This window comes from Solenopsis invicta, chromosome 16 (genome assembly GCF_016802725.1).
Source record: "Solenopsis invicta isolate M01_SB chromosome 16, UNIL_Sinv_3.0, whole genome shotgun sequence".
Lineage (NCBI taxonomy): Eukaryota > Metazoa > Arthropoda > Insecta > Hymenoptera > Formicidae > Solenopsis > Solenopsis invicta.
In genome coordinates, this window is record NC_052679.1 from 18,623,297 (window position 1) to 18,646,098 (window position 22,802).

The 22,802-nt window shown below is 32.3% G+C and overlaps 2 protein-coding genes across 13 annotated transcripts in view; one reads left to right on the forward strand and one right to left on the reverse strand.

Annotated features, from left to right (window-relative positions):
- The first annotated feature begins 118 nt into the window (after positions 1-118).
- On the forward strand, positions 119-22,350 carry LOC105193139 (neuronal acetylcholine receptor subunit alpha-7). Of its 9 annotated transcripts, none has more exons than XM_026138222.2 (9): positions 119-695; positions 6,472-6,608; positions 10,868-11,022; positions 11,578-11,761; positions 15,719-15,935; positions 18,438-18,572; positions 19,346-19,539; positions 20,483-20,615; positions 21,227-22,350. In XM_026138222.2, exons 1-9 carry the CDS (start codon positions 632-634, stop codon positions 21,493-21,495), a joined length of 1,488 nt encoding a protein of 495 aa, XP_025994007.1. In that variant the 5' UTR covers positions 119-631; the 3' UTR covers positions 21,496-22,350. The 9 variants fall into 9 exon arrangements, with proteins under 9 accessions (XP_025994007.1, XP_025994008.1, XP_025994011.1 ...); XM_026138223.2 differs by having other exon boundaries at positions 20,486-20,615; XM_026138226.2 differs by having other exon boundaries at positions 19,346-19,524; positions 20,486-20,615.
- LOC105193122 (calmodulin-like protein 4) overlaps positions 15,861-22,802 on the reverse strand; it is a 95,151-nt gene continuing 88,209 nt past the window's right edge. For 2 of the 4 annotated variants that reach the window (XM_039458878.1, XM_039458880.1), the window contains exon 5: positions 15,861-16,007. In XM_039458878.1, coding sequence (XP_039314812.1) covers positions 15,889-16,007 — 119 coding nt within the window. In that variant the 3' untranslated portion in view covers positions 15,861-15,888. Of the gene's footprint in view, positions 16,008-22,329; positions 22,619-22,802 lie in introns of those variants that run through there. The other 2 variants (XM_039458879.1, XM_011157464.3) reach the window with 1 other exon arrangement.

The window sequence follows — 22,802 nt, forward strand, 5'->3', positions numbered from 1 at the left end:
GTAATTTTAACATACGTATATAAAGTATATTATAAAATAATATTTATATATTAAATACATTTTTTTAAAGAAAACTTAATTATAAATTTCTGTTATAAATTCTGTTTTCCCATATTTAAATCACGATTTCGTCAATCATATTTATGAACTTTTGTATTGCAATTTAAATACACATTTTAAGACTTGTGAAGTACATATAAAGTGTTTTAAGCTCATTTTCGTTCGTGATTGATAAAACAGTATCAGCAAATTAAATATTAGAAACAGATTCCGTTAAATATTCGTGTTATGATTTAATTCTTCCTATTGATTTAAAAATAAAATATGTGTCCTTATGTAATTCGTGATATCGTTATTTCGCTTTATCATCCTGGCTGAAAATCACGAATGGGAGATTTCCCGTTGGTCCACGTGCCCGCGTACCATCGCGCGTTCGGATTTTGCATCCGGCGTGAATTCATGTCCGCGTAGTGTTCTGACAAACGCCTGCGCGAATATCCTTCGGAAACTCCGTGTTCTCTGGTAGGGGTAGCGCGGGATTCAGGGGCGAAATTGCACGGTGGTTGAAAACCGCCGTCGTGGACCAGTCGTACGTAGGCGATCACGCGGTCACAAGCAAGCCCTCAATTCCATGTCGCCGTCTCCCATCCCGTTTCTTCGATACGGGCTTCTTCTGATCATCGCCTTCGGGAATGGTGAGTCAGAATTGTTTTTCTCCCCTGATGAAAATTTTCCTCAGAATTTTTCATATAATTTTTTTTTAATTTCTGCATAATTCTAACACCTTCTCAGATTTTTTATACGAATTGAAACACTCTTCAGAAATATTCAGAAAGTCTACATCTTTTCTCTTTTTTATACATGTTAATTATGAAACATCTTAAAATTTCTAAGATTTTTTATTTTATAATTTCTCATGAAATGATATAAAATCTAAAAAAGTTAAAAGTTTTTTTCAGAAGTAATGGGAAATTTCAAAATATTTCAGGATTTACATGTGTGAAAAATTCTAAGAGAAGATGTAGACTTTCAAAATATTTTTGAAAAATGTTCCAAAATTCGTATAAAAATTATAAAAAAAATTTTTCATGATCTCCTCGATAATTCCTCATAAGGTTGTAAATTCGCGACTGGATTCATTTCCGTTCTTTCTTTTGTTGGCAACTGCTTTAACATCGGGGCACGAACGTTCGCGCGCGAATTAACATTGCAATTAAAAGTTGAAAAGTTTGCGCTTTAAATTTAGGATTTAAGATTGATAAATAAGTATTACGTTCTTTGATCAATTTCCAAGTACCTCTTTGCACAATCAAGCATAATATTTAATTATTGAAATGTTTGAAATGAATTTTAAGCAATGAAACTTTTGCAACTGCGTTCCAAGTGATTTAAACGTTTTCATTAATGTCTGTGATAATAGCAACAGTGTTTTCAAGTTCAAAGAAAAATTCAAACAAAACAGCTAAAAAATAATTTCACTTGAATTATCGATCTTGTTTCTTGTTTAAGATAAATTTAAGATGAATGTAACGATTTATATAATACTTTTTATTTTTTAATATTTAATGCTTTTTTTAAATTGGTAAAGTTGAACAAATTGAAGAAATTGAATTCGAGAAACAAGTTTAAAAAGTTTACATGTTCTACTAAAACTTATTTTTTAATAAATCTGTGTAAAGTTCAGTCGCGGTAAAAAATTCCTTTGCTCGTGGCAAGTTTGTATTTAACTTAATACAATTTAGTATTTAACTTATATACAAACTTAAGCAAGTTTGTATATAATAAAAAATGTCATTGTAAGTCTGCATAAGGGAGAATTATCTTATTTTGAAAATTAGATTATTGATACCTATCATCTTTGAGATGTCCTGTAAAACTCATCCTTTATCCTATAATGTTTCATAATCTCGCAAGCTGTGAAAAATGTAGGCCGTTGTCAATAAAGTTTCAAGGTACTGAAGTATATACGCGTTTAGTAATTGTTTAGATATTGTCGGAGGTCACAAAGTTCGTCATAGCTTTTGCCCGCTGACACTACACAACCGCTGATATCAAAGATGTCTGAGATGTAAATTAGCGACGCGATCAAATACCCAAGGCTGAAACTTCAACAAATTGCGAGTCATTTTTGGGAAGAGCGTCCTCGACACAGAGACAACACGAACAATTCGCGACTTTCATTATATGTACCTTTCGACCGTGAAATTTTCAAGGACTTGACATTCAATTTAATGGACGCATGAATGAATACTTATCACGATCTTCGATCGCACAAATTCTAAATTCACTTTGGCTCGATAAAAAATTCGCAGTAGCGTGAAATTCTACTGTGAAAGCCAATGAAATCTCTGAAGTATTAATCTTGTGTGAGTTTACACTTATCGACATAATTTGAATTAGTCATATTGTAAAAAACATTTATTTGTATTAAAATCTTTTGAAATTTTTGTATTAAATTTTTAAGATATCCGAATGTTAATTTAACATAATATGATCATATTTTTAAATGTTTTTAAATCAAATATTTTGTGGTAAATTACACTGAGAGAAAGAATTGGTTAAAAAACCAAATTATTTAGTCTCATACGATCAACTAAACATTGAGTTGATTCAATAATTATTTAGTTGCACGTATCGGAACAAATAATTTAGTTTTTCTCAGTGTAATTTCCAATATTTCTTAAAATAACATAACTTATAAGTAAACAAACAATGTAAAAATAATGCAGTTTTAAAACGTTAAAGATAAATAACTGTACGTGTTGATTTATTATGAATATTAATGTTACTGAGAAAATATACTTACATAATTTGAAAACAAATTATTTTTTAGTTACTTTAAAAATCACTTAAAAATCATTTTTTCAGCTAGTTTTGAGTTAAACCACTCCCTTATAATATTTTAATTTTATATTTAATAATATCTGTGTCTCGCTTCAATTCGCAACGTGTGAAATTTAACTGAGCAAACGGATTCAATTACCGAGAAAACTGACGAGACATGAAGGACCCCACGCCAAAGGTTCACGTGGTCTACGATGTAGCTTTCGATCTTAACCGGACCTCGTTATGGTATGTTTGCGCCGCAGCTAGTAGTGTAAACATTTGCGAATCAATCGTGTCAAGGGACCATTTGACGCCTTCTCCATTGCCATCAAATTCGGTGATCGGGACACCGACGAAATTTGCATATCCGTCGGAATCGGGATCTGTGCATGCATTTAGCAAATCGGTTTACCTAGCAGGGCTTTAACCGGTCCATTATTTTTTCGCGGCGCTTATAAGTCTTATCCATTTATCCATGTTGGCACGCGATTGACCACGTGAAAAAAGTCAATGTTTTTATAGAATGTGATATGGTAAAAAAATTTCGAATCGATCGAGGGAGAAAAACAAAATTCTTATCATTATTACGGTAAAGACATATATCAATAAGACGGGATATTAAATTACTTAACATAATCTTGTTAAATTACTATCTTATTAAATTACTTAACATAAATTATGTATAGATTATAAATAGATTATAATAATGTCTTAAAACTGTTTTATTAATAATTTTCTCTATTTTATATTTCTCATGCATTTAAACATAAAATCGAGCTGCAGCGTAAATTAACACATTTGATAAAAACAGATTATATTTTTAAAAAATTGTATAAAATAGAATAAAATAGCAGATCCATTAAGTTATTAGTAACCTAATCTTATCTTTGTATATTATTGCTCTGCATGATTTTGTTAGACGCTCATTTTTGCTTATCTTAAGAAAAATTCAATTATTGCAAAATTCAAAATAATATCCTGAAAAAAAAAACTGTTATATCGTTGTCTGGTACAAGACACCTTTTTTCCAACTTGTGCTTCCAAAGTTTTATTTTTAGTTTTGTTTAAGAAACAAAAAACGAAGTGGTATATTGACGACCTTGCTTTACGTATAAACAGATTCACGCAAGTTTAGTAAAGTATGAATACACTGTGAGTAATTGCATATCTGGTTACGACGTTGTAAATTTTAATTGCTTATTTAGCCATGCGTTGATCCGTCGATTATTGTTTTGCGATGCATCATTGAAATTTTACATATTTTTGCTCCAAGTATTCGGATAATCGAACATCTTCAGATCCTGCGGAGTAATCTCTGGACGGGAACGGATGTCTTCGCGCGGTGAACTGTTCCGCCCTGAAGAAATTCGATGCCAGTTGGTCGAGATCCCGCGAGATATTCCGCAGCTCATACAGTATCGACATCTGACATACGATCTCATTACAAATCGGCGAGATTTTTCGATTTGCGTTCTCGATGATACCGGGCGACGGTGACGAGCCAATATTTCTCGATCAGCGAGAATCTTTTGGGATCATTCCCTCACTCGGGAATGAAAGATTCGAATTACTCGAGAATCACGGAAACGAGACATTACAATTTTGTGATATGTATTAATATATAAGATATTTAACCCCGTCGTACCTGATGGAACATACGTCCCAGAATCCTTCAAAAATTCATATCGTTCGCAAAAAATAAATAGCGACTTCTCTCTGGATACATTTTAAACATAAAGAATAGAAGTCTTTGTAAGAAAAATGGCACCCTTGTGAGTTTCACCCCTTGAACTCATCAAATATTTGTAAAATGGAGTAAAAGTAAAAAAATACATGTATCTTCTACAAAAATTAAGATAGCGAGTGCTTTCTGGATTCATTTTGAAGGTAATTATGAGGATTATGTGAAAAAGATCGTTATTTAATTTTAAAATAGCTGATTCAATGTAGCAGGCAAAAATGCTAAATTTTGTTCCATTTACACGTATAATAACAAATATAAATTATATAAATTTTTGAGGTCGCTGATGATCTGCGGCAACTATTCAAAATTTAACTTGATGGATATGATATGGCAAATTAAAATGCTAAATTTTATGAAACTCATTTAAATCCGTTATTAAGCATTTTTAAATTTTGATCATAGTTTCATAATCAGCGATCTTAAAAACCTTTAGTAAAACGTGAATTAAATGTTAATTATTCCCAGAAAAAAGGATTAAGTGATATCTTTGAAAAGTAGATAAATCTGATTTTATATTTCATAAACTATTTCAAATCGCTAATTGCTGGAAAACTGTAATAGCCTGAACATCTTTTTCTTAAAAATAAAATGACTGTAAATTGATACAGAGATTTATTACTAGGAAATAATACTGCGAACAGAGAATATCTTGTGTATCAGCGAAACTGCCGATAATTGTATTTTAACGTCGTCCAAACGTCGTTATAAAGACGGCATTTTCCGTCGTTTGAAACTACAGCTCTTACAGTTCGATAGAATCGTAAGGACTCATTCTCCTAATTGCGAGCGGTATTCTCGCGACGAGTATCACTTATCTTCCTCATAGTATCTTCCTGCCTTCCTTCCTTACTTTAGGTTGAGATTAGCTCGGTCCTCTGACAGGTTTCACTACGCTTCACGGCACAATGGTCGCTTCAATGGGGACGTGGACTGACATTACTTGATCATGTAGCCGATCGCTATAATGGACGAACATCCACGTAACGAAATGGATCAGAGCCGTGATCAGAGAGAAGGGTCCAGCGAAAGGAATCTCTTGAGTCGTTTTTGCGAGGCCGCTTCCCAGGACTTTGCGCCGCTTCTCGCACTGTCTTCTACTCTAAGTGATTCTCCATCGCGTTTTACTCTCTCGAATATCACTTGTGTCGCAATTAGTCGGTGAAGCGATTCTTTACCTTTAGTTTTTCGCATGGCATTAAATTGAGAAAGAGAAAAAATGTAATAAAAAAATATTAAAAATTGAATTGATACATCCAATTCACACGAACATGTCTCGTTGCAATTATTCACACTGTATTCATATTTGCTAAACTTTTGACTTAATTTAATTTATAAATTTTATTTCCACCATCTGAAGGTATTTTTCTTTAAATTATTAACGATATTTTTTCAGTGACAAAAACTATAATTATTAAAAACTTCGAAAGAAGAATATTGAAATTTTTATTTTAGTAAATGTAGTGTTTCAATATTTATAAGCAGTAATAATATATTTGGGAGTAACAAATGCTAAATTAAATATAAAAGGCTAATGGTACTAAAATTAAATGTATTAAATTTTTCTAATTCTAATAAAAATTTATCTCTTTCAATATTATAATACGACATTTTATTTTTGTAAAATTTAAAGATATATATATATATATATATATATATATATATTGTGCCAGAATTTGTTTGTACTTTACCTACCATTCTAATAAATAATTCTATTACGATAATATATGTATGAGGCTGTGAATGTTATTACGATAAATTTATTTCTCTAGCTAGGTCAATCCAATATCTTTTTTAACAAAGAAATAAAAATTTAATCCTGCAAGAATATTTTTAAAGATTTTAGCTTAAATTGCAACTTAATAAAGTAATTTAGAAAATTAATCGTATTTTTATCTATTCAGGTGTTTGCGATGAGCATGAATACAGACTGACGAAGCACTTGCTGGACAAATATGACGCCGGCGTGAGGCCAGCTAAAAATTCGTCCCAGCCTTTGCTCGTGGTTTTTGGACTGTCTCTTCATCATATTATCGATGTCGTAAGTACTCGAGCGTAAATAATCTTAAAAATTAATATACAATACGAGAGAGTCCCGCCCGTTTTTTAGCGTTTTCTTAGAAAACTCTAATTTAAGAAAAAAAAGTGTTACGATCAACATTCTGTATTTTTTTTAATTTTTGCTTTTCAAACTGTTTTAAAAGTTTTAGTATTCCTTTTGTAAGTGTTTAGTATTCTTGTTGTATTCATTTTATAACATTTAATTAGCAGAGTTAATAATTTGCTATTTCGTATTTTTTTTTCAATTGTAAGTTTTGTAAAAAATGGTTTGCAGAACTTGTTTATAATTTTACATACGAATAAAAATATTTCATATTATGTACATATAATTATTAATTACAGATTAAAAGATTTTCTAATGTTTCAATAAATAAATATTCTTATTTGTGACACGTGTGTGAAACGTTTTTGCTTTAAACAGTATTAAATTTCTATCGAATTAAGTACATAAAATGGACACGATATCGCCCTGTAGAACACTTAAGTACACATATTTTCCACAATAAAATATTGATGACGGTTGTAAAGTAGAAATATCAACAGAAATTCCGACATATTTCTCGAAATCCTTAAAGTTCAACGACGATCGAAATGTTTTAAAGAAGTAAACTGTTGGTTGCACGAAATCCCTCGCTAAAGGCGAGGCCGAGCGTGGGATTTCTTCGAAAACATTTTTATATTCTTCCGTGCTGGAGTTAAATCAGGTAAATGCTATCGAGATTTTGCACATATTCGCGAAATCCTGCGGAGATATTAAATACATTGTTATACTTTATTTGGTTCATTATAATATTATGCTTTATGTTATGCTTTACACGCTTTACTATAATAAAAATATGTACGCGAAAAAGTATTTATATATATATATATATATATATATATATATATAAACGAGATAACGGTGACGCGTAATAAATCGGGAAACGGTGTCTCGACGGATTTTTTACAGAACAAAATTTAAGTATATGAGAAAAAACTATAAAAACGCTTGATTGCTCGTTTTTTTAACGATATTTGTGCCTATGAATTTTTTTTACTGTCGACTTTTACCATCGCTTTGGCATTTAAACAGAATTCTCAGTAAACGGATTTGATCTTTTAATAAAATAAATTCTCGCTTGCGAGGTTGAAAAAAATTGCTAAAACAAACGGTAGAAATAACATTTGAATACTGTCACAGCTGGTAAAGAATAAATGATTTTTATTATATTTTTAAAGATCCATAAAACTGTTATAATAATATTATTCACCGCTTTGTCGTGTCGACATGTGCTGCGTGCGATAAACATAACTGTGTATGTTTAGTTCATATATAAAAATTGCTAAATTAATAGCTTGTTCCAAATTTTATCAATTTAATATAAATTTCTTTTTAATTTTTCTCTCTGATTTATCTCTATCATCTGCTCAGCGATATTTTTAAGTCTTCTCCTAAATTTGTCTCGGGACCCAAGGTAAAATTGAGAAAAATGCGTATCGTAACGTAAATGGAAACACCGCGACCGTGACAGGATCCCCGGTGGTAATCGGAGATACGCGAGATAAATTGGCGTGAGAATAAGTAAGTCGGTGGGAAAGTTTCAGGCATTTGTTTCGCGTATGGCGGTAACGAGAGCAACCTTTAGCAACGTAACCGACCGATCACCCCAGGGAGGCCTGAGACTGTCTAACGAGAGCTCGTTACATCGCGCAATATACGGCCGATTATTCGGCTCGTCTCTCTCTCTCTCTCTTTCTCTTTCTCTCTCTCCTTTTCCTTTCTTTCCCTTAGATAATATTGATGATAACGTAATATTGCGCGCTCTCCCCGCTGAGTTTTGTTAACCGCCGAATCTATTGGAAACCTTTCAAGCCACTCATGGAATAGATAATGAAATAATTGAATAATAATCAAAAGGATACTTTGCATGAATCTTATTTATTTTCATTCGAAAAGATTTATTGAGTTATTTTAAATGTGAGATTTTTATCAGTTGTATGCCTTGGCAAAGCAAAAGAGAATTTGACAAGAAACAATTTTGCGTTGTATTATAAATCGATCAAGTAATGATCATTTATCGAGCTGCGATTACTGATCTAAGTTTATTTTGCGTTATTTGAAAATCATATTTTTACATGCACACCCTGAAAAAAAAGTTGTCAATGTGACTAAATTTTTCAACTCCTTACATTTTTTCAGTTCAAGTATTTCTGTTAAGTATGTAAATACATAAATACTTGAAGAAATTTAATCAAGTTGAAAAATTTAGACGACAACTTTTTTCTCTGATTGCAGAAACAACTTTGAATTCGTGAAATCGTGATTGCTCATCAAACAGTAATCAACCACAAATTCCTATCGCTCAAGTTCTCAACATATCTAAGCCCTGTAATTGGAATATTATACATAGTCTCACAATAGTATCATCGTTATATCAGGTTATTGGGTTACTCATTCCATTTTCCATAGTATCTACTCTCGAGAGACGATATACAATGATAAATGTTAAGCATTAAGCGAGAGTTATATAGCTCTTTCGCGAAGACTTTATTAGTCCGTACATATTCATCTTCTTCTATCATTACGAAAATAGCTTCTTGAATAAACAAAAAAATGCACTAGATTATCCGTAAAAAAATTATTAAATAATCTTTTTTTCTTTTATAAAAAAAATTTTATTAATTTCTTTCATTAAAAGAAAAAAAAGTATTAAAAATGTAACAAGATTAATAATAATTTAATTTGCAATTCTATAATAATTAAAAATATTGTTCTTCATTAAAAAAAAATATAAAGAAATTATAATAATGATTCCAGTGCAATCATTACGATTAAAGACGTTTTTATAACGGTTAATGTAACAAGCATAGTTTCAAGAGATCATTTACCGAAGTATAATTATTTTATAAACAATTTAAAAATATAATATGTATCTTCAGTAACAAAGTGATATAACGAAGATACTAACACTACTCTCATTGTCAAATTAAAGAAATCCAATCTTGAGATGTCAAGCGCAGACATCGTGACTCTCAGAAGTTAACAAAGTGGTTAGAATAAGTCGCTTAAGCGCATCAAGGACTTAAGGTAAAGTACCGGAACTTTTGAATATTTACGTTCTGTGCGTACAAAATAACGAGACCTAATTATAAAGAATCCTTGCCTTCGAACGTCAATCTAGCATCGAGATAACGTTCACCGCGGAATTCGTCAGGTTCCGGGTTTCGCACAATTACGGTGGCCAATTAAGTGTCGAATAGCTTTGTACTTTGCAATTGGCCTTAATTAAACGCCTTACGTTATCAGCAAAAGTAAGAAAAAAATCAGTGAGCAAAAATAACGTTTAACGTTTTTCTCAAATCAAAAAAATATATTAAATAATTGTTTTAAATTAATGTGTTTGTTGAATGAATTAAGGTGTACATACGTTACATTGTTACCATTTTTGGCGGTTAACATGAAAGAAGTCAATCATTTAAATAATAAGAAAAATCTGTATAGAACATTAATACGTATAAATTAAATTTTAATTTATCAAATTTTTTGCACTTTTTTGTTTAATATTTATAATATTTATAATATTTATAAATAATATTTTTCGTTATATATATAATAAAACTAATTGATTTTAAAATATTTATTTTATTTCTAATTTATTTGCAATTACTTTTATAATTGAAAATAATTTGAAAATAAAGCGTTGAATTCGTTAAAATATTTTGATTGCAAAAGTAATATTATTGCACGACGTGGCTTTAAAACTGTTCCGGATTTTATGAAGAATTGTTCATTTTTTTTATAACTAGAAAGATATATTGCCTGTTGTTTGTCGACCATATCGTTGACAATTCGTTTCGTTGTCATATATCAACTCCGATTAATCACACACAGGTCAACGATTTTCTTTTAGAGAACAGTGGAAACCTAAATATTTTACGATGAATTAGTTACAAATAATGAAATTTCCTAAGACGATCTTTCATTGTTACATATTACAGAAATATGTTATTGATTAAACAAATAAATTTCTTTCTAATTTACTTCTCCAAATAAATCGCGTTACGCAAAAGGGTCTCATGGATAAGCGAGAGAAGCGCATCGGAGAAAAAGAAATTAAATTTCGTGTTAAAACAATTTCATGAATGCTAATCTGCACATAGCATTTAGATTTACAAATGAATTTATATTACAGTTTGTACGCGAAGATCGTATTGTTTTACATTCCTTTACCGTCTCAAGGTTCATATTATTTATTTCAGGATGAAAAGAACCAGATACTCACAACCAACTGTTGGGTTACGCAGGTTTGGACCGATCATCATTTGAAATGGAATGCCTCGGAATTCGCTGGAATTCGAGTAATCCGCGTTCCCTACAATCGTGTCTGGCGACCTGACACGATTTTGTACAACAAGTGAGCACTCGTCTGAAATCGCGCGAATGAACTTTGCAAACTTTGCAACGCAAGTGCAGTTTAAAAATGTATACCGCAAGGAGAAAGTTTGCGCATTCAATCTGCGGTTCTGAGATATTAAACAAATTCTACAAATTGGAGCAATGATTTATACATCCTCTCGAGATCTCTACGTCTTGATCCTGTTATTCTTTTGAAACTTCTTTCGATCCCTTGCGGGATACTTCCCGCTGGTATGCATAAAGTAAAGATCGACGGTGATTCATAATAAAATATGATAATGAAAAGAAAAGCTCGCGAGTAATTTCAACGAGTAACAATTTTCAAGTTCAGATAGAATACAAAAGTAAGAGAAATAAAGATAAGATAGGCGACGAAGAAAAATAATTTAGAATAAATTTAGAAGCATTAGAGAAAAAATAGAATATATTTTTCAATATCGTGCCCGGATAATGTAATTTCTTAAATGGAGGAACGGAGTTCAAAGATACAAAATTCATCGAAATAACAAAAGGGTTTATATATCTCGTTGCGGTTTCAATTTTCTGGTTACAGTGCGGATCCACAATATAGTTCAGCGGTCATCAATACAAACGTGATCGTCAGTCACACGGGCGAGGTGGTCTGGCTGAGCCATGGTATTTTTCGCAGCAGCTGCGACATAAATGTGGAGTTCTTTCCGTTTGACGAGCAACGATGTGCTCTCAAATGGGCCTCCTGGACGTACGACGGATATCAAGTAAGTTTCACATTCTAACGCTTTGCATTTTATCTCGCGCATTTAGATCTTCATCCGCGCGGATGCAAATTATCAAGGTTTCACGTTTGCATAATTGAATATCCGATTTTTAATCAGAATGGGTCACTGCGCCGCGCGTATCAAAATTTTTTCTCTTAAAAAGCTAAAGCTCGAAGTTTGTTCCGACGGAACAAATTATTCAACAAAATGTAAATTGTGAAAACTTGGAAAAATTTGCGTTGCGTTTTCTAACGAAATCAACTTTCCTAGATCTGGATAAACGCGTTACAATAAAACTCGCGTAAAATGTGCGAATTATATCACGTGCGAAAATACCAGATGACTATCGAAATTGAATTTTTATAGATTTTAGTTACATTTTGTTAATCATATTTGCATTTATTGTAAGAAATTTAATACGAAGAGAAATTTTGCACAAAGTTACGATTCGTCCTATATCCGTTCGTAATTGCAATAGACGATAGTAGATAAATGTTCGTAGAAAATAATCACGTTTCAATGAATGCGCGGCTCTCGTGTCGCTACCTTTTCGATCGAATCTCGGCGCGAGAATAACAATGCGACGCTCAGTGATCTTGCTTACCATAAAAAAACATCAAGGCCGTACAGACAATCGTGCCGCACAAAGTACGTAACGTTTTTAATTCCGCGAGCTAATAATCGTGCACTGCAATGAGATACGATTCGTTTCGAGAAGACAATACGATGGACAATACACGGGACGGTTCGTGCCGCTGCTTGTTCATTGAAGTGGCTCTCTGGCCATTTAATAGATACTATATATTACAAAAACAAACACCAAGATCGTGCACCAGACAGTCATAAAATATTTTACACACTACGAATCATATATGTACGCTGAATATTTTTCATTTCTTGCGTTTCGAATTAAATTCGTTAAAAAAATCTATTGCACATTATGCACTTTGTTTTGTAGACTACTAAAATCGGCTAGAGATAATGATTGATTTGACGTTTGAGATTGAGAAAACGTTTTGAAGAAAAAATATTACTTGCATTCTGATCAGTGCGAGAAAATGTATTTTTGGACCTTGAGAAACAGACTATGCGCGAGTAATCGTTCTCTTATCAAATCACTTTTGAAAAAATGTACAAGATATTTAAATTATTAATATAATTAAGATATAGAAATGATCTATAAACAAACAAATTAAAAGGTGAAAAGTAATTACATTTATATTTAATCATTATTATTATATTATTACATTAAATTCAATTATATTTATAATATATTATATATTATTATATTTAATTATAATATATTATATATAATAATTATATTTATTTCTAATACATTCTATACAAAAAACTTGAGAATAATTAATGAACATTTTATTGATCATTTCTTTATCTTAATAGAATTTGCATATATCAAACTTAGTGTTCTTATTAACATATTTATCGGTCGCTATTCATAATTCCATCTTATTTTGAGATCATTTTAAGTAATGCCTCATTAGAATCATGAATCTCTCCAGAATATCTTGTGAATCGCGAGAAACAACATTCAAGCTGTGTGTCGAAACAAATTTTATCCGAATTTCACAGTGAGTTGAATCGTGATTGCAAATATATAAACGTAACACATGTTAAACTGATTCTGATCTTTTTATAATTTAAAGAGATTAATTTCGCCTGAATTGTCTCGCTTCAAAGATGTCGATATCTTCTAAATAAATAAGTATTACGTACATTAAATTTTTATGTGATAATCCGATATGTTCCATTTGGCCAATTCTCTTGTTGGTTCTTGTAAAACTTTCAGAACCGCTTAAAAATGCGGCAAGACACTTATCGGTCGGCGCGCGACTGTTCGTTTCACAGATTTTCTTTTAAATGGAATTAATTTCTGCCTTCAGCCATTCGTAATTCCTCGCCGTATTATATTCACCATTTAAGACCGCAAAATATTTTATGGTTTCGGTGGATAACATTCAGCGAGATGTATCGATTATCCGAGAACTGAGGTATCTATATACATTGGCTCATGTGAAATGCGAAACCATATCGATTAGGGCTAAAGATAAAGATAAAGACGAATAAATATACTGCAGATTAAATCTTACATTTGGACACAGCATGAAATTATTAGGAGAATCGTCAGATAAATTCTTGTCTCTTTTTACGTTATCAAAGCTAAATTTTTTTCGGCTTACATGAGAGATTACGTGGTAAAAAAGTATTTTGGCGCAGAATTCTGCGTGCGATCCGAATGAATGAAAAGAAAAAAATATATGTACAGCCGTTCGCGAAGCGAAGCCGATCGGCCTTTCGGAAGTTCGGGGAACGCTTAACATGGCTGTGCGGCGGAATCGAAAACGCCGGCCCGTCAAGTCGTGAAAATGGTTCGGGCAGATCGAAAAGCTTAATCCCGGCATCGCGAGAAGAATTCAATACGAGAGCCGTTCGGTACGCCTCCGCATCGAGAGAGCACCCTGCCGCCTATCTTTCACAGAGCTTTTCCATTTTCTATCTCTCCGCGTTGAATAAACTTTGCGCGCCGCGCCGTCACCGCCGTTTCCCGCCGTCAGTGAGAACAATTTTACTGCAGCATCTAAAAATTTAGCTAGATACTGATCAGAAAATAATTTCACGTTGGATTGTCAAAATAAATTTGCAACATGCTCAAGCATGATAATAACGCTGCAAACAATTTTGACGTTCTACACTGGGAGAAACATTTTTAATATAAATATATTTTTTTAAAACTTCATGCAGATTTTGTATGTTCTGTTTAAATAAGAATATTTACTTTTAAGTAAGTCATCATATTACCTTAAGTATATAATTTTTATATTTTTTACATATAAATAATAATTTTACAAATGAGCTAATAATAATATTAAATTTAATTAAATTGTTTTCTTAGATTAAAAATCTGATTATCTTGAACATAAAAGTAGTCTAACAATAAATATTTTCTAGAGTTGTAAGAAAAAATTATTCGATAAAAAATTATTTCTTTATTTTATTTATATACATAATTCAATAAAAAAAATTTTAATTGAACCTGAGTGTAAGCCATGAAAAAATATTGTTTTTGTATTGAGTTAAATTTTTCTGTTTTAAGAAATTTTTTCTTTCAGGGTAACAACCAAGCTAAACATCTTAGATAATTTTTAAATGGTTTAACATAACTATTTTCAGATCTGTATTTTAACAAAATTGGTCGTTCGTGTAGAGGACGTCATCGTGGTCTAAAATACTTGTTTTGGCGAATCTTTCAAAATTCTTCCCGCATTAATCATTTCTCGTGTTTCGCGCGACCAGATTCTCAGCGTTGATCATTAATTTTCCAAGCGCAAAAACTTTGGCAAGAGGCTTCTCTTTAATGATAAAAAAAAAACTGAGCAAGTTCTTATTTTAATTAGCAGTTGTTAAAGGAATTAATGTCGATCGATCGAGTAAACGGATAAACGATACAGCAAATTAATCGTTACAAGATTTGCCTTAGGAAAGAAATTATGATGAAGAATGATGACAAAGATTATATCGGAAATAAAATTGTAAATGTCTCGTACAACATTTTACTTCAATTTAAAATCCGATTTCCCTACTTTAATTCTTTTCATTCGTACGACCGCAATAAATGTCTTTGTCGTTATTTAATAAAACACGTATCGACTCGGATAAAAAGTTATTACGCGATACACAAAACAATCTGAATCGCAGCGAAAGACATTCAACCTGTCAGCTGCTAGTTTAACTTTTAGTCAATAAAACCGAACCGGCCTTCCGTTCGTCTCCGGTTACGTTTTTAGCGAAAGGACGCAACGTTCGATAAACAAATACTGCGCCTGACATTTTTACTACTCGCAAATTCACCGGCAAATTTTATGGACGCGAAACGGTGGTGACTTGTCCTCATCGTCGATGGTCATAACTCACACAGCGGAAATTTTACATGGGCATCAGCTCGAGCTGGAAAGACAGAGCGAGCAGGGGGACACTAGCAATTATCAGGCGAATGGCGAGTTCCATCTCCTGGACTTCACCGCTCGCAGAAACGTCGAGTATTACTCCTGCTGCGAGGAGCCGTACCCTGACATCACTTACGAGATTCGCTTGCGACGACGTCCGATGTTCTACGTCTTCAACTTGATCCTGCCCTGCATACTGATCAACGGCGTCGGTAAGTGGAGTGCATAAATGCGCATACGTGACCGAAACGGCGCGGTACCCTCAGTTAGCAATCTGCGACAGACTGACGTTCGTATATCGAAGAGCGTAATAATTGTATTTACGTAATTATATCACGTATTCAAAATATTCTGTTACTATAATTCCTGAACATCAGATCTCTCTTATTCAGAAAGTTCTGATATTATATTATAGTTAATAGCGTTACATTTCATTATCTTGCATTGAAAAATATTTAAAAAAAAAAGAGGATAATTGGCAATTATTAGCAGTTGTGTTTGAAAAATACAAAATTTTGTACAAACAAAATTCAATACAACATTCAAATATTGATTTTTACATCAAATTCAGTAAAGAATTAATACAAATAGTCGATGTACCGATTTTTTAAAACATCTTTTTTTTTATAAAAAAAAAGAGTGAAACTTTTTAAGACACTCAGGCTTAATTTCGCAAGTAAACTTTCACAGATTACGAATTAATGATATGCGGTAACGCGATGTAAATCTCGAGGATCTCGTTCATTAATAAAGGCAGTAACAGTTCTTACGTTAGTTACGAAGTAAATTTCGTAAATAAACTTTGCGACTACGAAGCGGCAGACTGTACGAGAAAAATCATATTCGAGATAGGCTCTCTTCTGATCTTTCCGCACTCTCCGCCCAACCTACTTGTGTAAGAAAATTGAGATGGTGCCTACTAATACGAGATGCGAACCTAACGAATTTGCATAATAGTTTCTCATAATTCTGAGAAAAAACCAGCGTCTTGATTAATAACTGCGAACAATTAAATCGTTTTAAGATGCTCGATAAGGAAGACAAGATGATCAACACTTTTATTTGCATGTTTAAAAGAAATTTGGAAGTTTGATAACATTATATATTTCAAAAAATAATTTTGAACGTTTCAAAGAATATTTTGAAAACAAATTACTTTGAAAGTTTAAAATTATTAATTTTTTTTATAAAGAGAGATATCTAGAGGAGATATCTTAAATTAAATCGCTCATTATAAACTTTTAATATTAAAAATTTTTTATAATTTTTTAAATTATAATGGAAGTAAAATTATTTTCGTGCTTATTTTTTAATAATTTGGAAGAAAAAAATTGAAACTTTAACAACGTGTTAATGTAATTCAGGAAAAGAAAAATATATACATTGTAACAAATACTATGTAAGCAGTTACAAAAAAATATAATTACTAAAACACTAAAGTGTGTCTTACACATTGTTCATTCTTTGCAAAAAAAAACAGAAGAAAAAATTTTTAAAGAATTATATAATTTTATCTGAGAAAAAAGAATGAGGAGAAGAATTTTAAAAATAACAACAAGGCCACTAGGTCTAAGTAAGTGTTAAGATTTGTTGCGGGGAAAAACAAATTAAGTCATCGCCTTTAAGGAAACGACAGCATAAATCGACAGCATTTCATTACATTTCTGCTGCCGTTTATCGATAATGAAAGAAATTTTCCGAGAATTTGCTGGATTGGAGCTTGTAAAACAGTAATTGCCTATCGATTAAAAAAAAGAGCTTTTTATAAATAGAAAAAAGTGAAAAGTACATGGAAAGAACAATTTTGCTGGAATACAAATCTGAAATGAATTACATAAAATCATTAAAAAAATATATATCAGATTTTAACTTGGTTGCTAGAATGTCAAACCTATTTGCAGTAACATTATGTTTAAGTGTCCTGCATAATTATTTGAATCCAAAACGTAAATTTTCTGATCTGCGTTTAGTAAAATTTTTAGACGCTGCAGTATAATTGTTCTTTCCATGCGGAACATTTAAAAAATGAAAAGAATAAAGAAATCAACGTAGATACATAGATAAAAAAGCAAATATGATAACAACGGAATATAAAACCCAATGGAGCAATCGAGACTGTCAGACGAATGGGACACTTCGATGGCTTTCCGATGATAAAATTGATGGTTATTGTAGAACAGTTAAGAAATGACAACTATGAATTACTGAAAAATATTTATGCGCTTTCATTTAGCCAACAATTTGTGAATTATTTTACACGATAATAAGTGATAAAAAGTAGATAAAATTTGAATTCATTTCCGTTGAGTTTGATTCAACATTTATAATTTTTTTGCAAAATAAACTCAAATAGAATTTGCGAAAAATCAATATCCCATAAAACATGAAATTATTACAGTTTAATCATATCAATCGATAAAGAATTTAAGTATTAATATACTTTTAAATATAGACACGTTTGTGAGAACCAAAGATACGGGAAACTTAAGAAAATTTAAATTTATCGAAGTCTTGAAAGAAAAGCTCCTACATATTGCATTTACTCTTTTGTTTTGTCGTCTTTTCTGCAGCTTTGCTTGTTCTATTTTCGATTTCTACAAACTTTTGAGTTTGTCACGAGACTTCGAATCGAAGTCTGGTGGAATATCTCGAGGATTCAATATTTCGCGGTAAGAGTAAAACTTTCGTGGACGCTGCTCCTGTTTGCTCTCCAGCCCTGCTGGTGTTCTACGTGCCCTCCGAGTCGGGGGAGAAAGTCACTCTTGGCATCTCGGCCCTTCTCTCCATGACGGTGTTCCTGATGACCATTCGTGAAACTTTGCCCCCCACTGAGAAGACGCCGCTAATAAGTGAGTATACATCGTTAGTCGTTTCCGTTCGGATTTTTAATTCGAATTCAGAAAGAACATTTCTATACGAGATTTTTTCAAAATATTGCAATCTATACCAATTCCTTCTATACTATTATGTTTGACTGAATTATCACAAATATTATTTTTCAATCATATTTTGGAATTTTTTAATAGATTTTGTTAATTTTGAATCGATGCAAAATGTTACCACAATTTCAATTCGAGCGTTGCAGTCACTCGTTATTCATTAAAAAACCTGCGGAAAGTGCACCTGGGGTTTTCTTGAGACGGTTAGCCGTCTCCGCAAGGCTGAACATCGTCTCATTTCTGCTAATGTAGTCTTCAAAGGGGAGAAATCCTTTGGAAGACTACATTAGTAGGAATGTGCTCAAAGAATAGTGAGAAAACCGAATATAATAGTAGCTCAGAATCGTTATCCAAGTAAAGAAAGAATTTTGTTTGATGGTTAGACACGGTTTGTGCAAGAAAATGTGACGAACAATTTCCTCAAAAAATTACAAAAGGTGCATCATATTCAAACTAAATAAATTTCTTCAAATAGTATATGCAATTACTTTTTTCCTATTTTATTCTTTGAATTCCGCGTCCAATACATTTTAAGATAAATATTTAGTATTGCACTTATACACATTTTTTTTTACCTAAATTGCTTTCTTTCAAAAACTTAGTTAAGAAATATAAATGCAATTATCTATTCTATTCATCTGTGCTCTCTCTCTCTCTCTCTCTCTCTCTCTTGGTGCTTTCAGGTCTTTACTATGGCGTCAGTATTTGTCTGGTGTCGTTCGCATCCGGTTTGGCAGTCGTAACATTGAATTTGCATCACCGTGGTGTGCGGGGCATACGCGTGCCGAGTATCGTGAGATCGCTGGTTTTAGACAAATTAGCCAGGATAGTATTTCTGAATTTCCAAGAGGAGAATAGACCGGTAAAACGGATGCACGTAATGCACATGCATATTGCTGCTTGTAATAAGCGGAGCGTTTTGCAAATTGTCATTTCCGGTTTTCTAAAAGCTACCCTCGAAATCTGAATCAGTGAAATCTTATTGATTTGCAGTGCTATAATTATAACCGTGATCATCTCAGTGATTATTCACCGTTTTTCAATGATTCAGATTAAGAAAAGGGAGGAGGGATATTCTCATTGATCGCGTATTATTGAAAGGTAGTGCATGTATCACTGATTGACGTAGTTGTATGTATAGCTATTGAAATCAGGTCGTTCATTGTCTTTCAATGAATAAGACACTGATTCCGATTTAGAGATTATATGAATATAATATCATAAAATTGAACCAATATTCTGTGCGCGACTTTCTCAGAATCAGATCGGTCCGGTAGTAATACCGAGAGCAGCTTCCGGCGGATAATAATAAACAGGATCGGCCTCAGGCATTCGTTTCAGCATACATAAAAGTTGTAATAAGAGATGATATATATCTTCGAGATTATAATAAAAAAAAAAAATAAAACATAGATATAGTATAATACAATAGATTTAATATAAAAAAGATAATAATTTCGATTAGACAAATATATAAGCTCAAAAAGAAAGAGATCATGTAAAATGTAAATTGTGAACGATGCGAAGAAACATATGAAATAAATGTTATGATTTTTTAAAAATTATTTCATTAATAATTATAATAATTAATGAAATAGTAAAAAAAAATAGATTAATGCGAGAAAGATGCAAACTTTGTCTCCGGATAGACATCTGCTGCCGATGCCGAGCGTAAACGAAGAACGTATTGCGCCTCGCCGAGAGAAAGTTTCGCGATTCATACATACAGTTTCTAAACGCGTGCGCCCGCTATTACTCCGTTCTATAGAAAAGTTACGGCATGATCATCAATATGAGATCACAGCGATTTGTTATTTCAGCAGGAACCGGCGGAACAATTCCCGAGAAGAAAGAATTGTCCGCTGCACTGCAAGCCCGAACTGCCGGAGCAGCATGTATCCCCCAAATATGTATCGAGAAAAGACGATAGTAATAGCTCTAGTCCCAGTCTAGGTGAGTGATAAAGTAAATAATTAACTTTATTAAAATATCATGTCATTGACTTATCAGAAGTCACTGGTCTTTAATCCGTGTATTTTTTTTTAATCTTTAATGTTGCACGTAGTCATATCGCCGTTCTCGAACGTGCATTTGTTCATCTTTGATCATATTTATTATTTCAGTGTTTATGTTATATTATAAGAATCGGCTGAAAGTAAATTTCTTTGTAGAATCAAGTAAGTTTTTCTACCATTCTCTCACATACATCTGTGTGTGATTTTTAAATTGTAATATTAAATAAAACTTTTTATTTTTTGCGTTTTCGCCAATTTGTCGTAACTCGGAAAGTCACGAGAGTTCGAAACGTGCCTTTGTAAAAGAATCATACCAATCTTTTGTGCAATGTGTAATACTTGGTTACGAGAGGTTTACTTTCATTTGCATTCAAGCGTAACGACCCAATATACATATGTTTATCGTATTTCTTGTTTCGAGCATCGAGCATCCTTTCGTTCTGATTATCTTTCAGTAGTCTCTTCGTTTAGTTTGGTGTACTTTCTCTTCTTTAACCAGTTTTTTTCTTTTAACTAATTGGTGTTGCGCGATTAATGTATTATGAATAGTGTCGAACGATCGCACAGATCTCGCAAAGGAAGGTGGCCTTGAGGCGCATTGGTCCCGGGTCCTTGGAAGAGTGCACGCGACCATCGAGAGGAACGAGCGGCGCCTGGTCGAGCAGGATCGCCGGGAAAGGACAGAGTTAGATTGGAAGCAGGTCGCTTTAGTCAGTGATCGTGTTCTGTTGTGCATTTTCTTTCTTACGACAATCGTCAGCACGGCGGTGATTTTATGCGGCTCGCCCCCGACCTCGGATGCGCCCGGAGATGGGTAATCCTTGGACTACCTTGCTTCGACTAATCGTTTAATGATTGGTCGAATAACGCTTTTCAAGAATCACCGATGGTTTTTAATCCATTAATAATTTTTGTCCCCCATGCTAAAGAAAAATAATTTAGCAGACTCGTTGATACGAAAGAGAAAAGAATATAATAGTTGCTTGTTTTGCAATGAGATGTGTGTTAATCCGTGCAGAAAATAAGTGAATTTTGAGTAATTAATGAAAACTGCTATTTCTACTTGCTGATACCGTGAAAAGATTATTTTGGGACAGACCTAGTTTCTCTTTGCATTCGCATGTTTCTTGCACAGAATGTATCGTCGTGCAATTTTAGGTAAATATAACGTATTTAAAATTTATAAAACAAAGTATATCTCTTGATCAGAGGTGAATTTAAGGAATGTAAGACTGCTGAATCAGTTCAAACAACAAATTTTTTTTCGAAATAAAAATTGGGGTTTTTTTTTTGAGGATCATGATTTTAAGAATTCATGTACGTACCTCAAAATTACAACTTAAATTCGCCTCTGTTCTCCCGACATTTTATTTATTTTTTAAATTTTTTATTGAACGAACGAATCAAGAATAATTTCGAAGTAGATAAAACTGTAAATATATCCATCGAATTTGTCACAGAGAATAAATTAACGACATCATAAATCTGTAAAAGCTCGTTAATGCGTAAAGATGTGTTTATCGATATAAAATATAAATAGACTTAGAAATAAACGTTCTATATTATGAGAATTCATCGTCTGTGAAATAAATAATGTATCGTCAATATTGAAATGTGCTTAAGCAGAGTCGAAAGTAATATAATTTAAGATATAATGGCAATAAATAATGAGATTTTATTTAGTCGACCGTAGAAGTCCCGCAACCGTATTTTTAAGTTATAAAATCCTTTCTTATTTATGTAAAAATATCTTTCTTTTTCATCCATTTTATAAGAATATGTAAAACTATAAAATATATTATAGAATGTATATATAAATATGAAAGCCACTTAATAGCCCTTAATAATAATCAGGTACAGGTGCACAAGCTATTTTTACAAAGTCTTCGTACTTCACATGCCCGTTCAGAGACACATTGGCCTCGCGGAAGATTTGTTCCACTGTAACAAGGGACATTATGCCAAAATTGCCAATTAGGTTGCCAAAAAGTCATTGTTTTTTTATGTAAATAAAAGTTTTTGCTTTATATAAAAAAAAATGCCTTTCATTTACATAGAAAAAGAATGACGTGACTTTTTTTGCCAATCTACATAGCAATACAAAGCTGATTATTATATCTACTCG